The 22,036-nt window shown below is 44.0% G+C and overlaps 1 protein-coding gene across 1 annotated transcript in view; it reads right to left on the reverse strand.

The window, feature by feature from the left end:
- Positions 1-19,480, reverse strand: part of crkl (v-crk avian sarcoma virus CT10 oncogene homolog-like) — a 91,695-nt gene extending 72,215 nt beyond the window's left edge. The window contains exon 1 of the mRNA XM_072499288.1: positions 18,671-19,480. Within this exon, the coding sequence (XP_072355389.1) occupies positions 18,671-19,465 (795 nt within the window). The 5' untranslated portion in view covers positions 19,466-19,480. The remainder of the gene's footprint in view (positions 1-18,670) is intronic.
- Between the last annotated feature and the right edge of the window lie 2,556 nt (positions 19,481-22,036).

Below are 22,036 nucleotides of genomic sequence, written 5' to 3' on the forward strand. Positions count from 1 at the left end.
ATATCGAACCCAGTGATTGGGACCAAGTCCAATCACTTGGGACCAGGGTCAAGGTCCGCCCAAAGAGGCGGGAAGCCCCTGAGAACTATAAAGATAGGGGCCAAGTTCAGATCGGCCCTTCTTCTCCTACTCGCAACCTTCGAGACCCTTCGACGAAAGAACAAGTAAGTCTGACTCCAGCGATCGCTACCCGATAGGTGCTCCAGACTATCGACCTGTACCAGCCTTTTTGAATCCCGCAGGCCAGACCCAATTCGATAAGCCATTCGTTTCCCTGACCTGGTGGGCCATCACCAAAGTTAAGTATTGGCCTTTAGTGGTAGGTAATAGTCTAGAAGTAGGATTATTGTATAAGTATTTATTGCTGTATATAATAAATGATCGTTGATTTAACATTTACTAAGAGGTGTGCTGTATTATTAATCATTACTTGAACTTGAACCACGTGGCGGTATCAGAAAGATACCTGGCGACTCGTGAGCAAAGGTGCCAGAATTAGAGCTAATAAAACGAAGGCTAATAAGAGCAACAAAGGTGATCTTCTCGAAACGCAAGATTGTGAGAGGGCTTAACAGGGTAGATGTTGGGAGGATGTTTCGTCCCATTGGGGAATCAAAGAGTAGGGAGCACTGTTTAAAAGTAAGGGGCTTCCGACTTAAAACAAAGATGGAGGAATTTTTTCTCGGATCATCAATCTTTGAACCATCCAGAGAGCAGTGGAGGCTGGATCATTGAATATATTCAAAGCGAAGTTTGAGATTTTTTGACCAACCAGGGAATAACGGAGGACAGGCAGGGAAGTGAAGATAAAGTTGCAATCAGATCGGCCATAATCTAATTTCACAGTGGAGCAGGTTCAGTGAGCTGAATGCTTCAGTGAGCTGAATGCTCTTGCTCCTCTTTCTCATGATCTTCGGAGCATTGTGTCACTTCTGGGTACCACGCTTTAGGGAGAATTTAAAGGCTTTAGAAAGGATGCAGAAAAGATTGATGGAAATGGTTCCAGGGACAGAGGAACTTCAGTTACATGGATAGATTGAAGAAACTGGAATTGTTCTGCCCAGAAAAAACATGGAGGAGATTTCTTGAAGTGTTCAAAATCATGGAAGATCTAGATAGGGAGAAAGAAGGCTCGAGAAACAAAGGGAAACAGCAAAAGAACCAATGGAGTCATCAGGAAAAACCTTTTTAAAACGTTTTGTAAATTTATTCGCTCACGGGATGTGAATTTTGCTGGCTAGGCTAACATTTGTTGCCTATACCTAATTGCCCTTGAGGTGACAGTGTGCGGTCTTCTGGAATCGCTGTAGTCCACGTGTTAGACGAACACCCACATTGCTGTGGTTAGGATCTGGAATGTAGTGGAAGCAGATTTAATTACAGCTTTCGAAACAAAGTAGATAAGCATCCAAACAGGAAACAAATTTACAGGGTTGTGGGAAAGGGGCAGAGAAGTAGACCTGGCCAAGAACTATCTGGATACTCTGGCAGTACCTCTTGGGTGCCATCCTGGCACTGCCGAGGTGCCAAGCTAGCATTTCTAGCGTGACCGCGATCGGAACAGGAGACCCTCCCATATTGCATTGGGGCTGGTGGTGGTGGTTTGGGGGGGGGGGGGGGGGGGAGGAGAGAGAGAGAGAGAGAGAGAGAGAGAGAGAGAGAGAGAGAGAGAGAGAAGAGAGGAGTGACTTCTTTTGGGGCCCTCGGAGATCAGGGTTTCAATTAAAAATGGTGTCCTGATCTCTTGCTACAACGGGGAGTTCCGGCAAACAGAGCTCCCCATTGTAAAAAACGGGGCTGTGCGCAGCCTCGGCCACGCGCTCCCCATTCAGGCCCCTTATTCAACACGGGTCCCGTTGAGTAGCCATTTATTTCTCGATACTGCGAGTGCCAGGAAACACGTGGCTCAAGGTGCTTGCTCGGGGACTTTGTTTGCTTTTGGGAAGATCGCGCCCACTGTATTTACACCGCAGTCACAGTGTGATAGCATCACCGACTAATAATTCCTTATGCAGATACTGTAAGCCCATTAACAGATCAGAACAAACCAGAAAAAAGTGACTGCTTTCGTCTAGTTTTGTTGTACCCTTCTTAAAAATACACTTACTGATAGACAAAAATCAGTTTAACTAACTGTTTCTTCGTTCTTAATCTTACTGCTTTTTTCATTTAACAAATGGTCTGGCAGTTTTCACTCCTATGCCTGACTAGTACACTACCCTCCTTACATGTCCAGTCGAGTTGTTTTTAATGTACACAAATTTTATCCAATGTGATGAATACAAGTTATATTTTTTGTAGCAATGCAATTTAAACCTGGATCAAGATGCGTACAAATAATATGACTGCTAGAGCGGTGATTAAGATTAATTTAATAATCTTTATTGTCACAAGTAGGCTTACATTAGCACTGAAATGAAGTTACTGTGAAAATTCCCTAATTCACACTCCGGCACCTGTTCGGGTACAGAGGGAGAATTCAGAATGTCCAATTCACCTAACAGCACGTCTTTCAGGACTCGTGGGAAGAAACCAGAGCACCTGGAGGAAACCCACGCAGACATGGGGAGAATCTGCAGACCGGTCCGCACAGACAGTGACCCAAGCTACTGTGCTACCGTGATGTTGTAAAGGTGAGGAATTCATTGATTTGCAGGTGAAGTGTTCTGCTGAGAACCATTTACTTGCTAGCTCATTGTTTACGTTTGACACCCTGGGGTGTCGATAATTTATGAGGGATGTTGTGTTTGGCCCTAGCTAAACAAAGGCCATCTTGTAACAGGAGACAAAATAACACCTTATGCTTTGGGTACAGGTGGTATTGCTAATGGGAGGGGCCAGGTGTGTCTGAAAATCGGTTGGTCCTAGAACTCCCATCTGAACAGAGCTGTTTAGCTTTTTTTCCTGAAAACTTCTCTCTCCAGAGATTCTGCAGAGAAAAGCAAGTAGAAATCTGGTTGTTACCTTTATTCAAGAATGATATTTGAAATATATTGATTTGCTTAATTGTAATATAAAAGTTTTGTTTTGTCTCTTTTACTTAAGTACGGTTGTAACTATTAACTGTAAAGCTATTTCTTTGTTGCTAATGTGGCTAATTCTGTGATTAAAATTTGTTTTAACATAACAATTTAACATAAAAGATATCTATTGGTCAATGTTATCACTCCTGTGGTGCAATCACATTTCCTCGATTTTACAAATAGTTGGGTTCTCGTCTGGGATCCTAACACCAATTAGATGCAATATATATTTTGACTGGTGTGCACATGAAAAATTGAGCTGTAACATACGAGGCCCAAATGTGTTCATGAGGGGCATCAAAAAGCAGTGCATTGAACTGAAGTTCACCATTTTCCCTGGAACACATCGCTGACATTAATCCAAAGTCTGGCAAAAAGAGGAGTTTGATCACACCTTACCTGTTGTCAAAAATCGAACGGTAAATCAATCAGGTCAACTGCATTATACTGAACCTCTAAGTCAGTTAGAATTAAACCCTTGAATCCTTAACAGCAGAATCAGCTACAGCATTTTTTTTCCACACATCTGTAAAGCTGCACACCTTCACCCCTGATGAAAAATTGCTCCTGCACTGTGCTCCTAAACCGTAAAAACTGACAAATAAAACAGCTGGAAGTCATCTCCATCCTGGGCAGTAAGCTTTCTCTTCTTGTTACAGAATCCCACATGGTACTCGTCAGGTGGCAGGGCACAAACTTTACCACAGCGCAGCAGGAATTGCTCAGTGGATCCAGGAAATGATCCACTGCTCCAGAGGACTGCTTGCTATAGCATCTGCAAAACCACATTGGGGTGGCTACATTCGCCCTTTTTTGTGGTTTGGTGGTTTAACATAGTTAAGTGGTTTGATTCCATGTTTAATAGAGTTTCAAAGTTACTATGTATTTTTTCCTCCTGCTGAAAAGGAATTTAGGACCAATTTTTCAACACTCAATTTCTGGTAGTCTCTCATGTTACAGGATTACTGAGAGTTTGATGTACAAGACAGCCACTCAAATTTATAGAAAACTATTTACAGTCAAAACAGCTGAGCTGATCTTCACCCAAGATCCCGTGCTCTCAAGAGGCGCTGCGCCAGGGTTAAAGCCTTTCGGGATCAACTCTCATCTCCTTAAAATGTTAGGGGTTAGAATTCGCCATTGATAGGTTTAGTTTGCTTCAAAAGCTAAATTTGCTGTATGATTTTTGGTATTATGCAGACAGAGTAAATCTTTTTTAATTTAGTGTACGCAATTATTTTTTGCCAATTAAGGGGCAATTTAGCATGGCCAATCCACTTAACATCTTTGGGTTGTGGGGGCGAAACCCACGCAAACACGGGGAGAATGTGCAAACTCCACACCGACAGTGACCCAGAGCCGGGATCGAACCCGGGTCCTCAGCGCCGTGAGGCTGCAGGGCTAACCACTGCGCCACCGTGCTGCCCCTGCCAGGGTAAATCTTGGGCTCGGGCCAACCAAGTTCCTGAGTAAAGTGGAGCATGACTCCTGAGGGAGTATGAAAGGCAGGTTTGTCTCACAGTTCTTTGGTTTATGTTATAGAAACCTAACTGGCCAAGTCCTCAGGCTGTTAAGAGCTTGGAAAACTATGTGATCTGAGTTTAAATGCTTTGAGGCAGGGACTAGTTTACCCATATGTGCATCTAGGTATGTGAAATGCTTTCTCCTAAACAGCTCAATTAGTGTTCCAGCCAGATAGGAGCAAACAATGTATACAGTATTGACTGGAGTTTGAACTTGAGCTGCTGACCAGCAGCTGCCCAGCCAATGCTTGCTAAATCAGAAGATCAACAGATGTTTCAAACACAAGTTAGGTGCTGCAAACTCCTAAAAATGAGAAAGTGCCACCACAAAATAACCAGATTGTAGTTGGGTTTCTGCAAAAGCTGGCCCTGGGGTGCTTCAGGGAACTAGAGAACCTGGATGCAGCTGTCAGCAAAATACACACCATTATTCCTCTTGTTTCATAACTCACAAGACAGCATGTGAGAAACAGGTTCTAACTGGAATGCAAGCTGTCCCTCACGAATGCCACTGCAACCGGGCTTGGTTACTTTAAAATTTATCTTAGTTCCTTCCCGGGCTTCTTTTGTTCAGGCTTCGGAGCATTTTGCTAAGTTTTAGACACAGTAATTCCTCCCACAGTCCAAAGATGTGCAGGTTAGGTGGATTGACCATGCTAAAAAACTGTCCCGCAAGTGCCCAAAGTTGTGTAGGTTAGGTAGGTTTATGGGGTTACGGGATGGGGGAGCGTGATTAGATTGGGTGCTCTTTCGAGGGTTGGTGCAGACTTGATGGGCCGAATGGTCTCCTTCTGTACTGTAGTGATTCTATAATATAAAGCCACGGAACCTGCATGTCATGTTAACCGTTTCCTCAACTTGTTACCAGACGCCTGAACGACCCTCTTATGGATTGACTTCACGAACACTACACCCCTGTATGCTTCACCTGATGCCGGTGTTATCTAATTACATTGTGTACCTTGTGTTGCCCTATTATGTATTTTTTAAATTTCCTTTTCTTTTCATGTACTTAATGATCTGTTGAGTTGCTCGCAGAAAAATACTTTTCACTGTACCTTGGTACAAGTGACAATAAACAAATCCAATCCAATCTTGCCCTGCCATCATCAACAATTTGTGTGCATATATCATTGGATCCCTCTGCACACTTGTTTGCATTCAATTTCATCTGCCAGGCTCCGCCCATTTAACCAGCCTGTCTACCTATGCCCAGTCTATTACTATCCTCAGAGTTCACAACACTTCGAAGCTTTGTGCCATTCACACATTCTGTAATTGTGCCCTGCACATCCAAGTCCAGGTCATTAATATTGATTAACAAAAGAGTGGTCCTAACGTCACTTTGGAGAAACTACCTTGTATACCTTCCTCCAGTCTGAGAAAAGACTGCTCACTACTCGTGGTTTCCTATTCTTTGGCCAACCTCATATCCATGCTCAAATTACCCTTCTATTCCAAGGGCTTCAATGCTGACAAGCCTGTTGTGTGGCACTTCATTAAATGCCTTTCATAAGTCCACATATCCATCAACACCCCGTTACCTAATCAAAAACCTCAAATCAAATTAGTTAAACACAATTGGCCTTAACAAATGCATGCTTGCTTTAGCTAATGAATCCACATTTGTCCTCTTGATTGTTACTTTTATCCAAGATCATTTCTGAAAGCTTTCCCACTAATGTTAAAATGACTGTCCTGTAACTGTTGGGTTTATCTTTAGAACCTTTTTTCAAACAAGAGATGCAAACATTTACAATTCTCCAGCCCTCTAGTATCACCCCGTATCAAAGGTGGATTGGAAGATTATAGGAAGTCGAACCCCAATTTCCACCCCGATTTCCCGTAGTATCTTCAAATACAGTTGAAATAATTTTCATGATTTAGCAACTTAGAAAGTACTGCCAGGCTTTTGAGTACTGGCGTAACCAATTTTTTTAGCTCACCCTGTGTCCCAATTATCCTCTCTTTCATTGTGACTGGCAGTATCTCCTCCTTTGCTAAAAACATTTGCAAGTACTCATTAAGTACCACAATATACCTCCACTCACAAATACATATTTTGGTCCCCTTCCTGCTTTTACTACTCTTTTACTATTTATATGCCTGTAGAAGACATTTGGATTCCCTTTTGTTAGATGTCCTCTTCCATCATCCAGTGAGCTCTGGTTTTGTTTGTCCTACCATCCCCCTCATGAGAATGTAACTTGAATACCCAAACCATCTCCTCTTCATAGGAAGTTCATTATTCTGTTTCAGTTCTGCCAGTCAATCAAATAATGGTTACAGCACAGGACTTGATGCCAGAGAAAGATCCATTTGAAATTGGCCTTCCTCCAGTTAATTATTTTGAGATAAGGAGCAACACAGATAAAGTCAACTTCAGTGGATCTCAACTCTAGCAAGATTGGCACAATATTTATCTGCCTCATGCTTGCAATGCCATTACTTCCTTGAGCCTATGTACCATTGAAGCGCTAAATCAGGGGCAGCTTGTCAAACATTACAGGCACGATAGTTGCAAACTGTTGTTGTCGACATTAACCAGGAAGTGACATGGGATTCCCCAAATTTATTTCATACAGGACTCGGGTCAAGGTGAATTTTCATCCCATGGTACAGAACTAGATGGAATCACAGAAGCCAATAGTAAAAGGTTAGAGTTCACTGTGGCATCAGGTTTTCTACCAGTGTAAGCTTGCCAAACAAGGAACACAACACCTAATGCTGGTGGCTCCAGGCCGAAAGAGACACGAGAATGCGCTAACTACAGTTTACAAGTCAAACCACTATTCAGTAACTCAAGATGTCATGTATATGTGGGTATTACAGGAGCCTCGGCTCGAGTCTGATGGCATGAAGTATACATGCTTGCAGCCTGCATTATCGGCTCAGAGATGAAGCACGAGGAACTTCTAGAATCATAGAATCTATGGTGCAAAAGGAGGCCATACGGCCCATTGTGTCTGCACCGGCTCTTGGAAAGAGCACCCTACTTAAGCCCACGCTTCCACCCTATCCCCGTAACCCCACCTAACCTTTTTTTTGGACACTAAGGGCAATTTATCAAGGCCAATCCACCTAACCTGCACATCTTCGCACTGTGGTAGGAAACCGGAGCACCCGGAGGAAACCCACGCACACACAGGGAGAACGTGCAGACTCCGCACAGACAGTGACCCAAGCCGGCAATCGAACCTGGGACCCTGGAGCGGTGAAGCAACTGTGCTAACCACTGTGCTACCGTGCTGCCCTTATCTGTGGAACACTATTCCAGCATATCACCAACTTGAGAAATGGCAAAAACGGGGAAAAAGTATTATAAATTGTAAACACCAATGGCACAAAGACACATCCATAGGTAGAATAAATTTTATTACCTTTACTGATTGAACTATTTTTAAAACACTATTGTGCCCAAACTCAAAATTGGCTACACTCCATCTGAGCTAGCAAAGATGTCTGAATTACAGAGTTAAATGTTATACTGTCTGAGAGACAGAAAACATCCAGAAACTTAGCCAAGTATTCATTGTTTGAGGAAGTATTTCATCAGCAATCTTCTGGCATCAAGACTCTTTCCCCCTCCCCCAAAATCCAAACAAACCCTTGGAACAGCTGCAGGATTATAACAGCAATCACAGACCAGCATTGTTGTGTTGCTTGTTCTTTCCTCCTGCCCAAGCTTTAAACAAATGAATAAATGGCTGGGTGCAAGCTGAATTCACCAGCTAAACGTCAGCCACACAAACAAAACCCAACAGGGTGGGAAACAGAATCCTGCCATAGCATGTGCTATACTTGCAGCAATCTAAACACATCTTGACGCCCAAACTAACTAACGAAACTTAACCTTGTATCAGGACGTGTCTGCTCTAAAGCTCTATATCTGGGGCTTGTTGGGGAGTGGAGGGTAGAACAAAGAACAGAACTGCATGAACAAACGTAGGCTCTCCAACAATCCCAGTCACTCATGCAACAGAACTTTTCATTTGTTCCAGAGATGTGAGCATCACTGACCCAGCAGCCAACATTTTGTTGCCCACCCCAGGTGAGCCACTGTCGTAAACCACTGCTGTTACCCATCTAGTGGTAGTAGGTAGACCCACAGTGCTATTAAGAAGTTCCAGGGTTTTGAGCCAGAGATAGTGATGGAAGCCAATGTGGTTCCAGGTCAGGATGGTGTGGGCATTAGCAGGGAATTTGCAGGTGGTGGTGTTCCTATGCACCTTCTGCCCTTGTCCTTCGGGGTGGTAAAGTTTGCAAGGTGCTTCCCAAGGAGCCTTGGTGAGTTCCTGCAGTGCATCTTGTAATACACACGGCTGCCACTGTGCGTTAGTGGCTGAGGGAGTGGACGTTGGAGGTGGTGGACAGGGTGCTAATCAAGTGGACTGCTTTGTCTTGGTGGTGTCGAGCTTCTTGGGTGTTATTGGAGCTGCACTCATCCAGGCACGTGCAGAGTATTAAATCACACTCCTGGCTTGTGCATTGTAGATGATGGACAGACTTTGGGGAGTCAGGATCATGGTTCAGAAGATCAAGAAGCAAAATAGGTGTTGGTGGGGATTTCAATACCATGAATCAGAAGGTGCAGGTGGGAGTTGTTTATTGCCCCCTTAACAGTGGTTACCATTGAACAGAGTATTAAGCAAAATACAAAGCTTGAAGATGAGTTTGTAGAATACTTTTGCGACAGTTTCCTGGAACATGTTGTAAACCAACTAGGCACGGTTAATTAGCAATCTCCTTTCTAAAAATTTTGAGTACCCAATAATCCTTTTCCAATTGAGAGGAAATTTAGCGTGGCCAATCCACCTAACCGGCACATCTTTGGATTGTGGAGGCAAAACCCACGCAGAGACGGGGAGAATGTGCAAACTCCACGCAGACAGTGACCCGGGGCCAGGATCGAACCCGGGTCCTCAGCATAGTAGCCAGCAATTCTAACCACTGCGCCACCCAAATTAGCAATCTCATAGTTAAAAAATTGTTGGGAAAAAGTGCAATAATACCACTGAATTCCATATTAAGTCTAAAAGCAACATACTCCAGTCCAAAAGAAGGATCTTAAACAAAGCCAATTAGAGGTATGTGGGCAAAGCTGACTGCAGTTGATTGGGTAAATAGACTAAAACAGCAGGAAACATTTAAGAAACAATTCAAAATGTTCAACAAAAATATATTTCACTGAAAAACAAAAGTTTTAGATTAAAAGAATAGTTTTAGACTAAAAGAAGCTTACAATGCGGCAAGGAATAGTAGCAAGCCCAAGGAATAGCAGTGTTTCAGAAACCAAAGGTCGACCAAGTTGATAAAAAGGGAAAAAATAGCCAGGAATTCACAGATTGTAAAAACTTTTGCAAGTATTCGAAAAGGAGTAGCAGCAGAGTAGCTCATTTAAACATTAGTACCTTAGAAGCAAAAACAGGCTAATAACAGTGAGGAACTTTCATTCCTGCTTTATAACTTTTAAATTACTGTTCCCAAATGAGTATCTATATCTATGGTGTTATCCACTTGGGCTAGGCATTTAACATCATCCAGAAAATTCTGAAATCCAAAAATGACTTGGTCCCAGTCATGCCGGACTGGAGGGATTACAGTGTATTAGAATGGATAGAGGATTGGAAAACAGACAAGAAAGAGTAGGATTTAATGGGGCATTCTGAAGTTGGCAGGCTGAGAGTATTGGAATGCCACAAGGGTCAGCATTGGGTCCTCGACTATTTACAATCCATATTAATGACTTAGACAAAAGAGGCTGGACAAAATGTAAAAACAACAGAAAATGCTGGAATTACTCAGGTTAGGCAGAAACTGTGGAAAGAAAAGTTTACCTTTTAGATCGGTGACATTTCATCAGATCATTTCAAGAAGTAATGTAGCCAAGTTTGCTGACAATACAAAGCTAGGTGGAATTGTAAGCTGAGGACTCAAAGAGGCTGCAAAGAGATATAGAGGGGTTAAGTGAATGGGCTCTCAGGTGGCCAATAGTATAATGTGGGCAAGCATGTCGTTGTTCACTTTGCTCTGGAAGGAAGAGAAAGGCAAAGTATATATGTTCAGAGAAACTCGAGAGAGATCGCACAAGGAACACAAAGTTAGCATGCAGGTTTGGCAAGCAACTAGGAAGACAAATGGTATAATGGCCTTTATTGCTATGGGATTAGGGTACAAGAATAAAGAAGACTTGCTGCAATTCCATAGTGCTATGGTGAGACCATACCTGGGAAAAGTTTGCAATTTTAGCCCCCACATTTAAAGCAGGGTTTACTTGCATTAGAGGCGGTACATTGAAGGTTCACTAGTCCAAAGATGTGGGGGTTAGGTGGATTGACCATGCTAAAATTGCCCCTTAGGTGTCCAAAGATGTGCAGGGTAGGCGGGGTTGGACACGAAGGGCGATTCAACATGGCCAATCCACCTAACCTGTTCATCTTTGGACTGTGGGAGGAAACCCATGAAGTCAAGGGGAGAACGTGCAAACTCCACATAGACAGACACCCAAGGCCGGAATTGAACCCGGCTCCCTAGCACTGTGGTAGCAGTGCTAACTACTGTGCCACCGTGCAACCCCATAACGGTTGCTGAAGCTCCAAGATCAACTCCACCAATTGCTGCAGACGAGGTGTCCTGAAAAATATATATCACATGCTCGATCATTAATTTCTTACACCTTCAATGGCAGTCCTCTAAGCAGGAGAGGTAAATGCTTTCAACATACTGTTCTCCAGTTTTGAGGAGCAGACTGCATAATTGCACAAATAAAGAGAATCTTGTACCACTGACTCCTTTAGATAACTTTTCAAAATTCAATTACTGCACCAGCCTCCCTTTGGAGGTCCAATCCTAAACCAATTCCACATTTTCCAAAAAGCCATCATACATATCCTGGTCATCTCACCAACCAGCTCCACAACCATCAGTCTTCTCAGTCTACAGTGCTTGCCCCAACACATTCAATTCAAAATCCTTGCCCTCGTCTACAAATCTTGCCATATCCTTGGCCTACTTCACCTCTTCATCCTCTCTCTTGCTTGCACTGCTGCCTCAGTGTATACCAACCCCTCTACTGGCACAGCCCCCAGCCATTTCAATTTGGTCTTTTAAAACTTCCCAACCCCATTTCTTGGCCATAGCTTTCAGCCGCCCATCAAAGCTTTCCTTCCTGTCAAGACAATTTGGGATGAATCTTTAAAGGCACCATATGAATGCATGATATTTAATTATCTAATTATACTCCCTACATACAACTAAAAATACTGCAGTGAAGCACTACATCTTATTGAAATCTTGCACACAATTAGATACAGATTTCCATCATCTTAAATTTCAGGATGATCAATATGTCAAGCTTAAGGGGCAGCATGGTGGCACAGTGGTTAGCATTGCTGCCTCACAGCGCCGAGGTCCCAGGTTCGATCCCGGCTCTGGGTCACTGTCCGTGTGGAGTTTGCACATTCTCCCCGTGTTTGCGCGGGTTTCGCCCCCACAACCCAAAGATGTGCAGGGTAGGTGCATTGGCCACGCTAAATTACCCCTTAATTGAAAAAAAAGTATTGTAGATTTTTTTTAAAAGACTTAAATGTATGTAAAAGTTAAAATAGGTAATTGTGGGTCAGTTCATTCTCTGGACTTTGATTCGAATGCAAAAACACTGGTATCCTGGTGAATGCAGTGAACCATGCTAGAATGTGCTTGACGCGGAAAGTCAGATTATTGACGTCAGAATGGGGATTTAAAATTTTAAAACAGATCATACCCGATCTTGTAACTTCTCCTACAGCCAAAATAATCGTCCAGTGATCCCACTGAAACCAGTTACATTCACAACTGAAGATTCACGAAGAGCTGCACAGTGGTTAGCACTGCTGCCTCGCAGCGTCAGGTTCAATTCCAGCCTTGGATGACTGTCTGTGTGAATCACAGAATTTACATTCAGAAGGAGGCAATTCGGCCCATCAGGTCTGCACCGGCCCTTGAAAAGAGCACTCTACTTAAGCCCACGCCTCCACCCTATGCCCGTCGTCCCACTAAGGGCAATTTAACATGGCCAATCCACCTAACCTGCACATCTTTGGACTGTGGGAGGAAACCGGGGCACCTGGAGGAAACCCACGCACACACGGGGAGAACTTGCAGACTCCGCACAGTGACCCAAGCCGGGAATCGAACTGGAGACCCTGGAGCTGTGAAGCAACTGTGCTAACCACTGTGCTACTCACAATCCAAAAATATGCCGGTGGATTGATGGTACTCTTTCAGAGGGTCAGTGCAGGCTTGATGTGCCAAATGGCCTCGTTCTACACAGTAGAGAATCTACAACCCCCCCCCTTTATGAATTATGTCCACAATCTTCAGTATCCTATCCTTTGCCTTGCAAAGCTGCAGGGTACATACTCAAAATCATATTCTATTCTTCACTGATTGTGACTAACCCAAACATTCCAGTAGCTTCCACTGTCATGGTATCTAATTGTGTTTCATCAGTTGAACAGGAAGTTAGAATAGAGCCACCACAGGGAGAAAGAGAAAAGCTAATTTACTGAACGAGAAAAATGCAAAAGAAACTACCAGATAAGTGAGGTCTTGTTCCTTAATCTTTAGCATAGATGTTTAAAGCCATCATGACCAACCCTTCTGAAGCTGAAGGCCAAATATCATTTCTAAACTAATGTATGGGCCGCACACAATTACACAGAACAGGATCCACAACTGCACAAAGAAGCCCAAACCTGTCAGGACACCATAGGACTCCACCTTTTTCCTCCTGTCACCAAATTTTCTTTCGTATAGTCAGCCTGCACCCTTTTGCCCACTTTCAAAGCCTTAATTTCATGCTTACTATCTTGCAACACCTTAGTCCATGTCTGTCTCCCACTTTTCACTGGCTTTCTCAGTCTAATCTTCTCACACCTTCTCCTCTACCCCACCGCCCTGATTTCACTTTCGTTGCCCGAGGGACCATTGTTAACATCTAACGGGTTCCACGATGGTTGTTAAAAGTAATAAGAAATAAGGTTGGATATTGGTCAATTACACTCGTATGTATATGAAAAGTCAGCCAGCACTGGGGGAGATTGTGTTACAAGCAATGAGCTCCATGGCAAGCAATAAACAGTCTCTACCAAAGTATCCTAGTGCCAGTGTCTGCATAACGATCAGACTTAGGAATTTCTCTTCGCAGTGGTATCAGATGATGGTTGCCTAAAAGTGATGCTTGGAGACGAAGATTTACTCTCAGACAGATTAGAATTGGAGTTATTTTTTTGAGAGAAGACTGTAATTGGAGGCTCTTTGAACAAAAATGACTGAAACAAGGTAGAAGATGGCAGGATATGATTCTCCACCACTGTATTGTGAAGCAGAACCAATTAGATACTAACAGCCCTGCCTACTTCTGTCTTTCACCACCCTTCGACATCTTGCAAATGCGGCAGCCAGATAAAATACTAGCAAGCCAAACACAAAGTAAGGACACAATATCCCACTGGCCTCCTCCAGCAAGCATTAATTAATGAAATGAAAATTGCTTATTGTCACAAGTAGGCTTCAAATGAAGTTACTGTGAAAAGCCCCTAGTCGCCACATTCCGGCGCCTGTTCGGGGAGGCTGGTACGGGAATTATTTCTCCAGAATTAATAACTGCAATCAGAGAATTATTACAGTGCAAAAAGTAGACCATTCAACCCATTAGGTTTGCACTGACTCCCCAAATCATCATTTCACCTAGTGCCATTCTCCTGCTTTCTCACCATAACCCTGCACATTCGCTATTTTCAAATAATCATCTAGTTCCCTCTGGAAAATCTTGGTTGGACCTGCTTCCGCCACACACTCAGGCAATGCATTTCGAACCTTAACCACTTGCAGTATGAAAATAAATTTGTTTGCCAATTACTTTCCATCTGTGTGCTCTCATCCTTTCACAGGTAGGAACAGTTTCTCCATCTCTCCTCAGGCCCCTCATGGCTTTAAATACCTCAATTACTTCTCCCCTCAGCCTTTACTCCACAAAGAAAAGTCCCAAGTTCTCCAATCTGTCCTCATAACTGAAGTTTCTCATCCCTGGAACCATCCCCGTAAACAATAGTTCAAAGTTCCATATTGTCCACAAAGTTTGAAACTGTTCCTGTATCAAGGTCTACATTATTAGATATCTTGAAAAACAAGGGTCCCAATACCAACATGAGGAACAACACTACAAACCCTCTTCCAGCCTTAAAAACATCCAGTAATGTTACTCTACTTCCTGTTACACAGCCAATTTTGTATCCATTGCTACTGTCCCTTTTATTCCTTGACTTATAACTTTTCTCAGAAGTCTGTTGTGTGACACCATACCAAATGCCTTTTGTGAGCCATGTACACCACATCAGCAGCATTGCCCTTGTTATTTCTTCAAAAAACTCCAGCAGATTGAACATGATTTTCCCTTTAGAAATCCATGCTGCCTCTCCTTAATTAACCCACATGTCCATGTGGCTATTAATTCTGTCCCGAACTATAGTTCCTCGAAGTTCCCCCACCGCTGAAGTTAAATTGACTGGTTGGTATGTATTTACTGGGCTCCCCAAGACAGACGGAAAAATTATGACCAGCACTTCTGCAATTTCCAGTCTCACTTCCCTCGGTATCTTTGGAGGCAATACTACTTCTTATCCAATACTACTTCTTCATCAATTTGAAACCTTTCTAATGATGGAATTTCCTCCTCTTTCACCATGGCCGAAGTAGCATCTTATATTCTTCTTTGGTAAAGACAGATGCAAAGTATTAATTTAATCTCTCACCCAAGCTCTCTGGCTCCATTTGTGAATCCCCTTTTTCATCCCTAATCAGCCCTACTCCTTTTCCCACCCTTTCACTACTTATGGTCTTTCGGGTTCCCTGTTTTGCTAGCTACCAGAGCACTCTGGATTAGTTTGCCCTACCTTTCCCTTTGGAGGGAATAGACCTTCACTGTGCCTAAGCCATCGGTACTTTGAAGGGAGCCATTGTCCTGCCAACCTATGACTCCAGTTTATTCAGCCCAGATCTGTTCTTACCCCACTGAAGTTGACTTCTCCCCAGTCAATCATTACTACTCTGGAATGTTGTCCTTTTCCGTTGTCATCCTAATCCTTGATACAATGATCATTGTCCCCTAACTTTCTCCAAATTACACTTGATCCACTTTGTTCATCTCATGCCCAAAGAGTCCGGTCTAGCAATGCCTTCTTTCACATACTGGTGTAGATAATTCTCCTGAATACACTCAAGGACCTTTTATCACTCTCTGCCCTTTAAACTACCACTATCCCAGTCTATATTCAGATAATTAAGTGATTAAGTCACAAATCACAGAAGCTCTGAGCAATTTACAAAAATATCAGCCAATTAAGAACATTTAATTCCTTTCTATTTCTGTTTCAACAATGACCCCCAAAAGGAGAAGAGGAAAAAATTGAAGAGGAAAGAGAATCTAATACCATGAGAAACAGAAATTAATGATTTCAACTGATGATTCACCCCACCACCCCCATACAACGTGCGTGACAATGAACATTAAATGACCATAATCAAAGCAAAAGCAACCAGGCTAACCAGGAATCCTTGGTACTACTTTGTAATTCTCAACATCTCTTTTTAAAAGGCCAGGTTCTAATAATAATCCTTTTATTGTCACAAGTATGAAGTTACTGTGACGCCCGTTCGGGTAAGCTGGTACAGGAATTGAACCCGCGCTGCTGGCCTTGTTCTGCATTACAAACCAGCTGTCTAGCCCACTGAGCTAAACCAGTTAATTGCACAATGGAAGAAAATACAGGCCACTCAGTTTGAACTTTAATCAATCAAGTTGCCATGATCTGTTAAGGTGGTTGGAATCACAACCCTTTAACTTGCATTGGGCGTATTCATGGTAATTTGCCCATTGACATGGCATCAGCTTCATAACTTGGTTGTCATCCAGAATACCAATGAGTTGATGGCTGCCCTTGCCAGAGCCAAAATGTATCACAAGCTCAAAATCAATCTGACACAAGCAGCACAACATAAATAGAATTTATCCGGTTTAAAACAAAAACAGACTGTACAACACATTTTCTGGACACAAATGAGTAGTGCCCAACCAGAACATGAAACTTGTAATATCAAGTGTCCTTTATTATGGCATATACGAACACTGTGGCTGTATCTCTTTACTGTTCAAAACAGGAGGAGCAGAAGGTCTGGTGGAACTTCCACACTCTGCCTAACAGTCAATGAAATTGTGAAAATCTTGCTGCAATACCAACTTAAGAAAATACAATGCAAATTTAGGAAATGACAGAGCAGTTTCAATTGGGAGGCCTTTATTGGCTATCTTGACCACATTTGCTGGAGACCTCTAGCGTGTTAGGAAAGCTCCAGCTAAAACTTTACACCATCCTCTCAAGGAGATCTTTCACTGTCCTGCCTAGTTTCATATTTAGTTTCAAAAACACACACCTAGTTATCAAAGGATGGTAATCATAAGATAGCAGTGATAAACTTTCAGATTGCAATCGGCCTGTCTAAATAATTGTCTGAAGCCATCTACAGATCATGAATTCTCAGTTCTTCCCTCCCTGTCAATACTGTTCCACTCTTGGCAGAATCAGCAACATACATTTCTTACATGGGGCTCTTCAAAAAGTGACATTTTCCAAAATCACCAACTTAATTAAAAAACACTCAACCTGTATATATTGTGCACATTCATGAGCCAAGATTATCTGATGCTGTTAACTCAAAACTCCTTGAGCTCTCTTACAACAGAGTTATCAATGTATACATATTGCCCTCTCACTGACCATACATTGTGATAAAGCAAGCCAATTCCAGGTCATGCGTCTCAATTGGATTGTTGGTGACCAGCCTTGGCAAACTTGCACTCTTAAGCTCAATATTCAAACAGGCAACTTGTAAGTACAAAGTAATGGCTGATGAATAGACTGCAGACTTGAGGTTTCTGAAACAATGTATAACACAAAACCATCTTTTAAAATAATCCTCTTAAACAGGATCTCAGCAAGAGTCAAAGACAAAACTTGAACTTTTCAAACTTTATCCTGACAAAGTTATTTTCCTTAACTATAGACTTAAGTTCTTATACTTCAATCTTACTTGCATTTGTTTTTTTCATTCACCAATTTGGTTCAGATTTTAAAGGTTTGGAAAAGATTAGTTTAAGAGCAACTGCCTCACTGGTGGACCTTGAATCAAAGTGTCCATCCTTTGATATATGTAAATTAATGAGAACAGATTTTTGCCACGCTATCCATCCAGTCAAAAACTGAACCGCCCCTCCCCAAAGACTGCCTTAGAGGCCAGACTACTTCTGAACAGCCGGTTTATGCCTCCAAAACTACACCTGGTGGAACCCTACTTTCTTCACTGATTTCAGCTATTATTTGTGATTTGCTCTTTGGGTGATTCCATCTTTCGATGACTGTGGTTACTAGTCTAGGAGCCACACCTGCCATGTTGATCTTTAAAAAAGGTCACACTGCAAAGATGACCATTCATCTCATTATGCTGTGCCTCTGGAAGATTGATACAATCTGTCCCATTCTTTCCCCATTGCTTTGTTAAGTAAATACAAAATACCCTTTGGAAAGTTACGATCAAATCCGCCGCCACCAGCTTCTCGAGGGAGTCGGTTCCGAATTGTAATTTGCAACAGATTGCCCCAAATCTGAGCCCTCTGGGGCTGTTTAGCACAGGGCTAAATTGCTGGCTTTGAAAGCAGACCAAGGTAGGCCAGCAGCACGGTTCAATTCCCGTAACAGCCTCCCCGAACAGGCGCCGGAATGTGGCGACTAGGGGCTTTCCACAGTAACTTCATTGAAGCCTACTTGTGACAATACGCCAATTTCTGGTCATCAACGCCCTGTCTGTGGACACAGATCACGCCCTGTCGACTCTTATAACTTCTGCTAAGTTTGCTCCCAAACCTTCTCTGCTGCAGAAACAATTTCCACTTCCACAGAACTGTCCCTCCTCTCGGAGTTATTTTTTTAAACGGTATAAATACTATCAAAAGAAATCTCGGGAAAGACTTATTTATAATCAAGTTGGTTTATTTTAAACGTTTGCTGGCCGGCTGAATATTGCACCTACCTCCAATGCCAGGGCCGTTTTGTCATAGGCACAGGGGACTCGCTTCTGGATGGCCTTGGCATAGACGGGTCCGTTCTGGGTGGTGGGCAGGGGATTGGCACCGGTGGGCAGGGGGCTACTGGTCTGGGGCTGGGCATAAGCGTGTGCGGGCTCGGGGATGCCGTAGCTGCTGGAATTGCGGTAGCCGGGCGCCTGCTGCTGCTGGGGCGACGACTTGACCACCACCTCGACATAGGGCACGGGGATCATGCCCAGCCGGCCGTCCTTGTTGCGGGCGCTCCACCACTGCTCCTCGGGCTTCTCCACGATCACCAGCAGCTCGCCCTTCTTGAAGGGCAGGTCCTCCACGTCGTTGCCGGGGAAGTCGTACAGAGTCCGCACGTACTCGGCGCTCTCGTCGCCAGCCGAGCCCGGGGAGGAGCTGGAACCCAGCAGCAGGGCCTGGCCTTTGCCCAGCGAGGCGGCGGTGGCAGCCGGGCCGGCGGTTCGGGGGGCCGGCTCGATCAGGGTGGTGGTGTCCAGGTAGTGGATCTTGTAGAACTCCAGCAGGCCCGGCAGGTTTTCAAAGTCCTGGTCGCCGATTTTGAATTTGCCGGGCAGGCTGTTGATGATGTAGTGAGACACCTTGGAATTCTCCGACACGGACAGCACATAGTCCCCCGGGCAGGTGGTGCTGTCCCTCACCAGGAAAGTGCCGTGCCGCTGGCCCTGCAGCTTGGCCTGAGCTTCATGCCGGCTCAGCGGCCCAAAGTACCAGCTCGTCCGGTCGTGCGATTCGAACCTGGCGGCCGCCATGGCGACTCCCCACCCCCCTCCCGCCCGCCCGACCCGACCCCTGAATTAATCAAGCCCGAGGCCTAAACCCGAGGCCCCGGGACACACACAACAAACACAGCGCGGCGGCGGTTCCTTGCCCGGCGGGGCCCTGCCGCTTGCAGTGAGGCCTGTTCTCCCGCTGCCTCCTCCTCACAGCCGCCTCCTCATGGCCGGGGTCGGGACAGGTTGTTGTGAGCTGGCCGTGTGATGATGGTGGTGGCGGCGGCAGCTACTGTCTCCCGGTTCCCGCTCGCCTGCCTTCCGCTGGCCGCTGGGCAAAAATGGCGGCGGCGCTGCGCTTGGCCTTCGGCCGGCGTCCTGACGTCAGGACGGCACGTCGATCGGCGTTGTGGAGTCAGGCAAGCACGTCGGCGTGACGTTACTGGACACGCCGTGCGTGGCCCTTTTGGCGGGAAGACTATAAACTCTCCTGGCCTGACTGGAGAAAGAGAATGATAACTGTACAGGTTTTATAACAGTTTATCATAAGAACTAGGAGCAGGAGTAGGCCATCTGGCCCCTCGAGCCTGCTCCACCATTCACTGAGATCATGGCTGATCTTTTGTGGACTCAGCTCCACTTTCCGGCCCGAACACCATAACCCTTAATCCCTTTATTCTTCAAAAAACTATCTATCTTTATCTTAAAAACATTTAATGAAGGAGCTTCTACTGCTTCACTGGGCAAGGAATTCCATAGATTCACAACCCTTTGGGTGAAGACGTTTCTCCTAAACTCAGTCCTAAATCTACTTCCCCTTATTTTGAGGCTATGCCCCCTAGTTCTGCTTTCACCCACCAGTGGAAACAACCTGCCCGCATCTATCCTGTCTATTCCCTTCATAATCTTATATGTTTCTATAAGATCCCCCTCATCCTTCTAAATTCCAACGAGTACAGTCCCAGTCTACTCAACCTCTCGTAATCCAACCCCTTCAGCTCTGGGATTAACCTAGTGAATCTCCTCTGCACACCCTCCAGTGCCAGTACGTCCTTTCTCAAGTAAGGAGACCAAAACTGTACACAATACTCCAGGTGTGGCCTCACTAACACCTTATACAATTGCAGCAGAACCTCCCTAGTCTTAAACTCCATCCCTCTAGCAATGAAGGCCAAAATTATATTTGCCTTCTTAATCACCTGTTGCACCTGTAAACCAACTTTTTGCGACTCATGCACTAGCACACCCAGGTCTCTCTGCACAGCAGCATGTTTTAATATTTTATCATTTAAATAATAATCCCTTTTGCTGTTATTCCTAATAAAATGGATAACCTCACATTTGTCAACATTGTATTCCATCTGCCAGACCCTAGCCCATTCACTTAGCCTATCCAAATCCCTCTGCAGACTTCCAGTATCCTCTGCACTTTTTGCTTTACCACTCATCTTAGTGTCGTCTGCAAACTTGGACACATTGCCCTTGGTCTCCAAATCATCTATGTAAATTGTGAACAGTTGTGGGCCCAACACTGATCCCTGAGGGACACCACTAGCTACTGATTGCCAACCAGAGAAACACCCATTAATCCCCACTCTTTGCTTTCTATTAATTAACCAATCCTCTATCCATGCTACTACTTTCCCCTTAATGCCATGCATCTTTATCTTATGCAGCAACCTTTTGTGTGGCACCTTGTCAAAGGCTTTCTGGAAATCCAGATATACCACATCCATGGCTCCCCGTTTTCTACCGCACTGTTAATGTCCTCAAAAAATTCCACTAAATTAGTTGGGCATGACCTGACCTGCCCTTTATGAAACCATGCTGCGTCTGCCCAATGGGACAATTTCCATCCAGATGCCTCGCTATTTCTTCCTTGATGATAGATTCCAGCATCTTCCCTACTACCGAAGTTAAGCTCACTGGCCTATAATTACCCGCTTTCTGCCTACCTCCTTTTTTAAACAGTGGTGTCACGTTTGCTAATTTCCAATCCGCCGGGACCACCCCAGAGTCTAGTGAATTTTGGTAAATTATCACTAGTGCAATTTCTCTAGCCATCTCTTTTAGCACTCTGGGATGCATTCCATCAGGTCCAGGAGACTTGTCTACCTTTAGCCCTATTAGCTTGCCCATCACTACCTCCTTGGTGATAACAATCCTCTCAAGGTCCTCACCTGTCATAGCCTCATTTCCATCAGTTACTGGCATATTATTTGTGTCTTCCACTGTGAAGACCTACCCAAAAAACCTGTTCAGTTCCTCAGCCATTTCCTCATCTCCCATTATTAAATCTCCCTTCTCATCCTCTAAAGGACCAATATTTACCTTAGCCACTCTTTTTTGTTTTATGTATTTGTAGAAACTTTTACTATCTGTTTTTATATTCTGAGCAAGTTTACTCTCATAATCTATTTTACTCTTCTTTATAGCTTTTTTAGTAGCTTTCTGTTGCTCCCTAAAGATTTCCCAGTCCTCTAGTCTCCCACTGATCTTTGCTACTTTGTATGTTTTTTCCTTCAATTTGATACTCTCCCTTATTTCCTTAGATATTCACGGTCGATTTTCCCTCTTTTTACCGTCCTTCCTTTTTGTTGGTATAAACCT

This window comes from Scyliorhinus torazame, chromosome 1, assembly GCF_047496885.1.
Source record: "Scyliorhinus torazame isolate Kashiwa2021f chromosome 1, sScyTor2.1, whole genome shotgun sequence".
Lineage (NCBI taxonomy): Eukaryota > Metazoa > Chordata > Chondrichthyes > Carcharhiniformes > Scyliorhinidae > Scyliorhinus > Scyliorhinus torazame.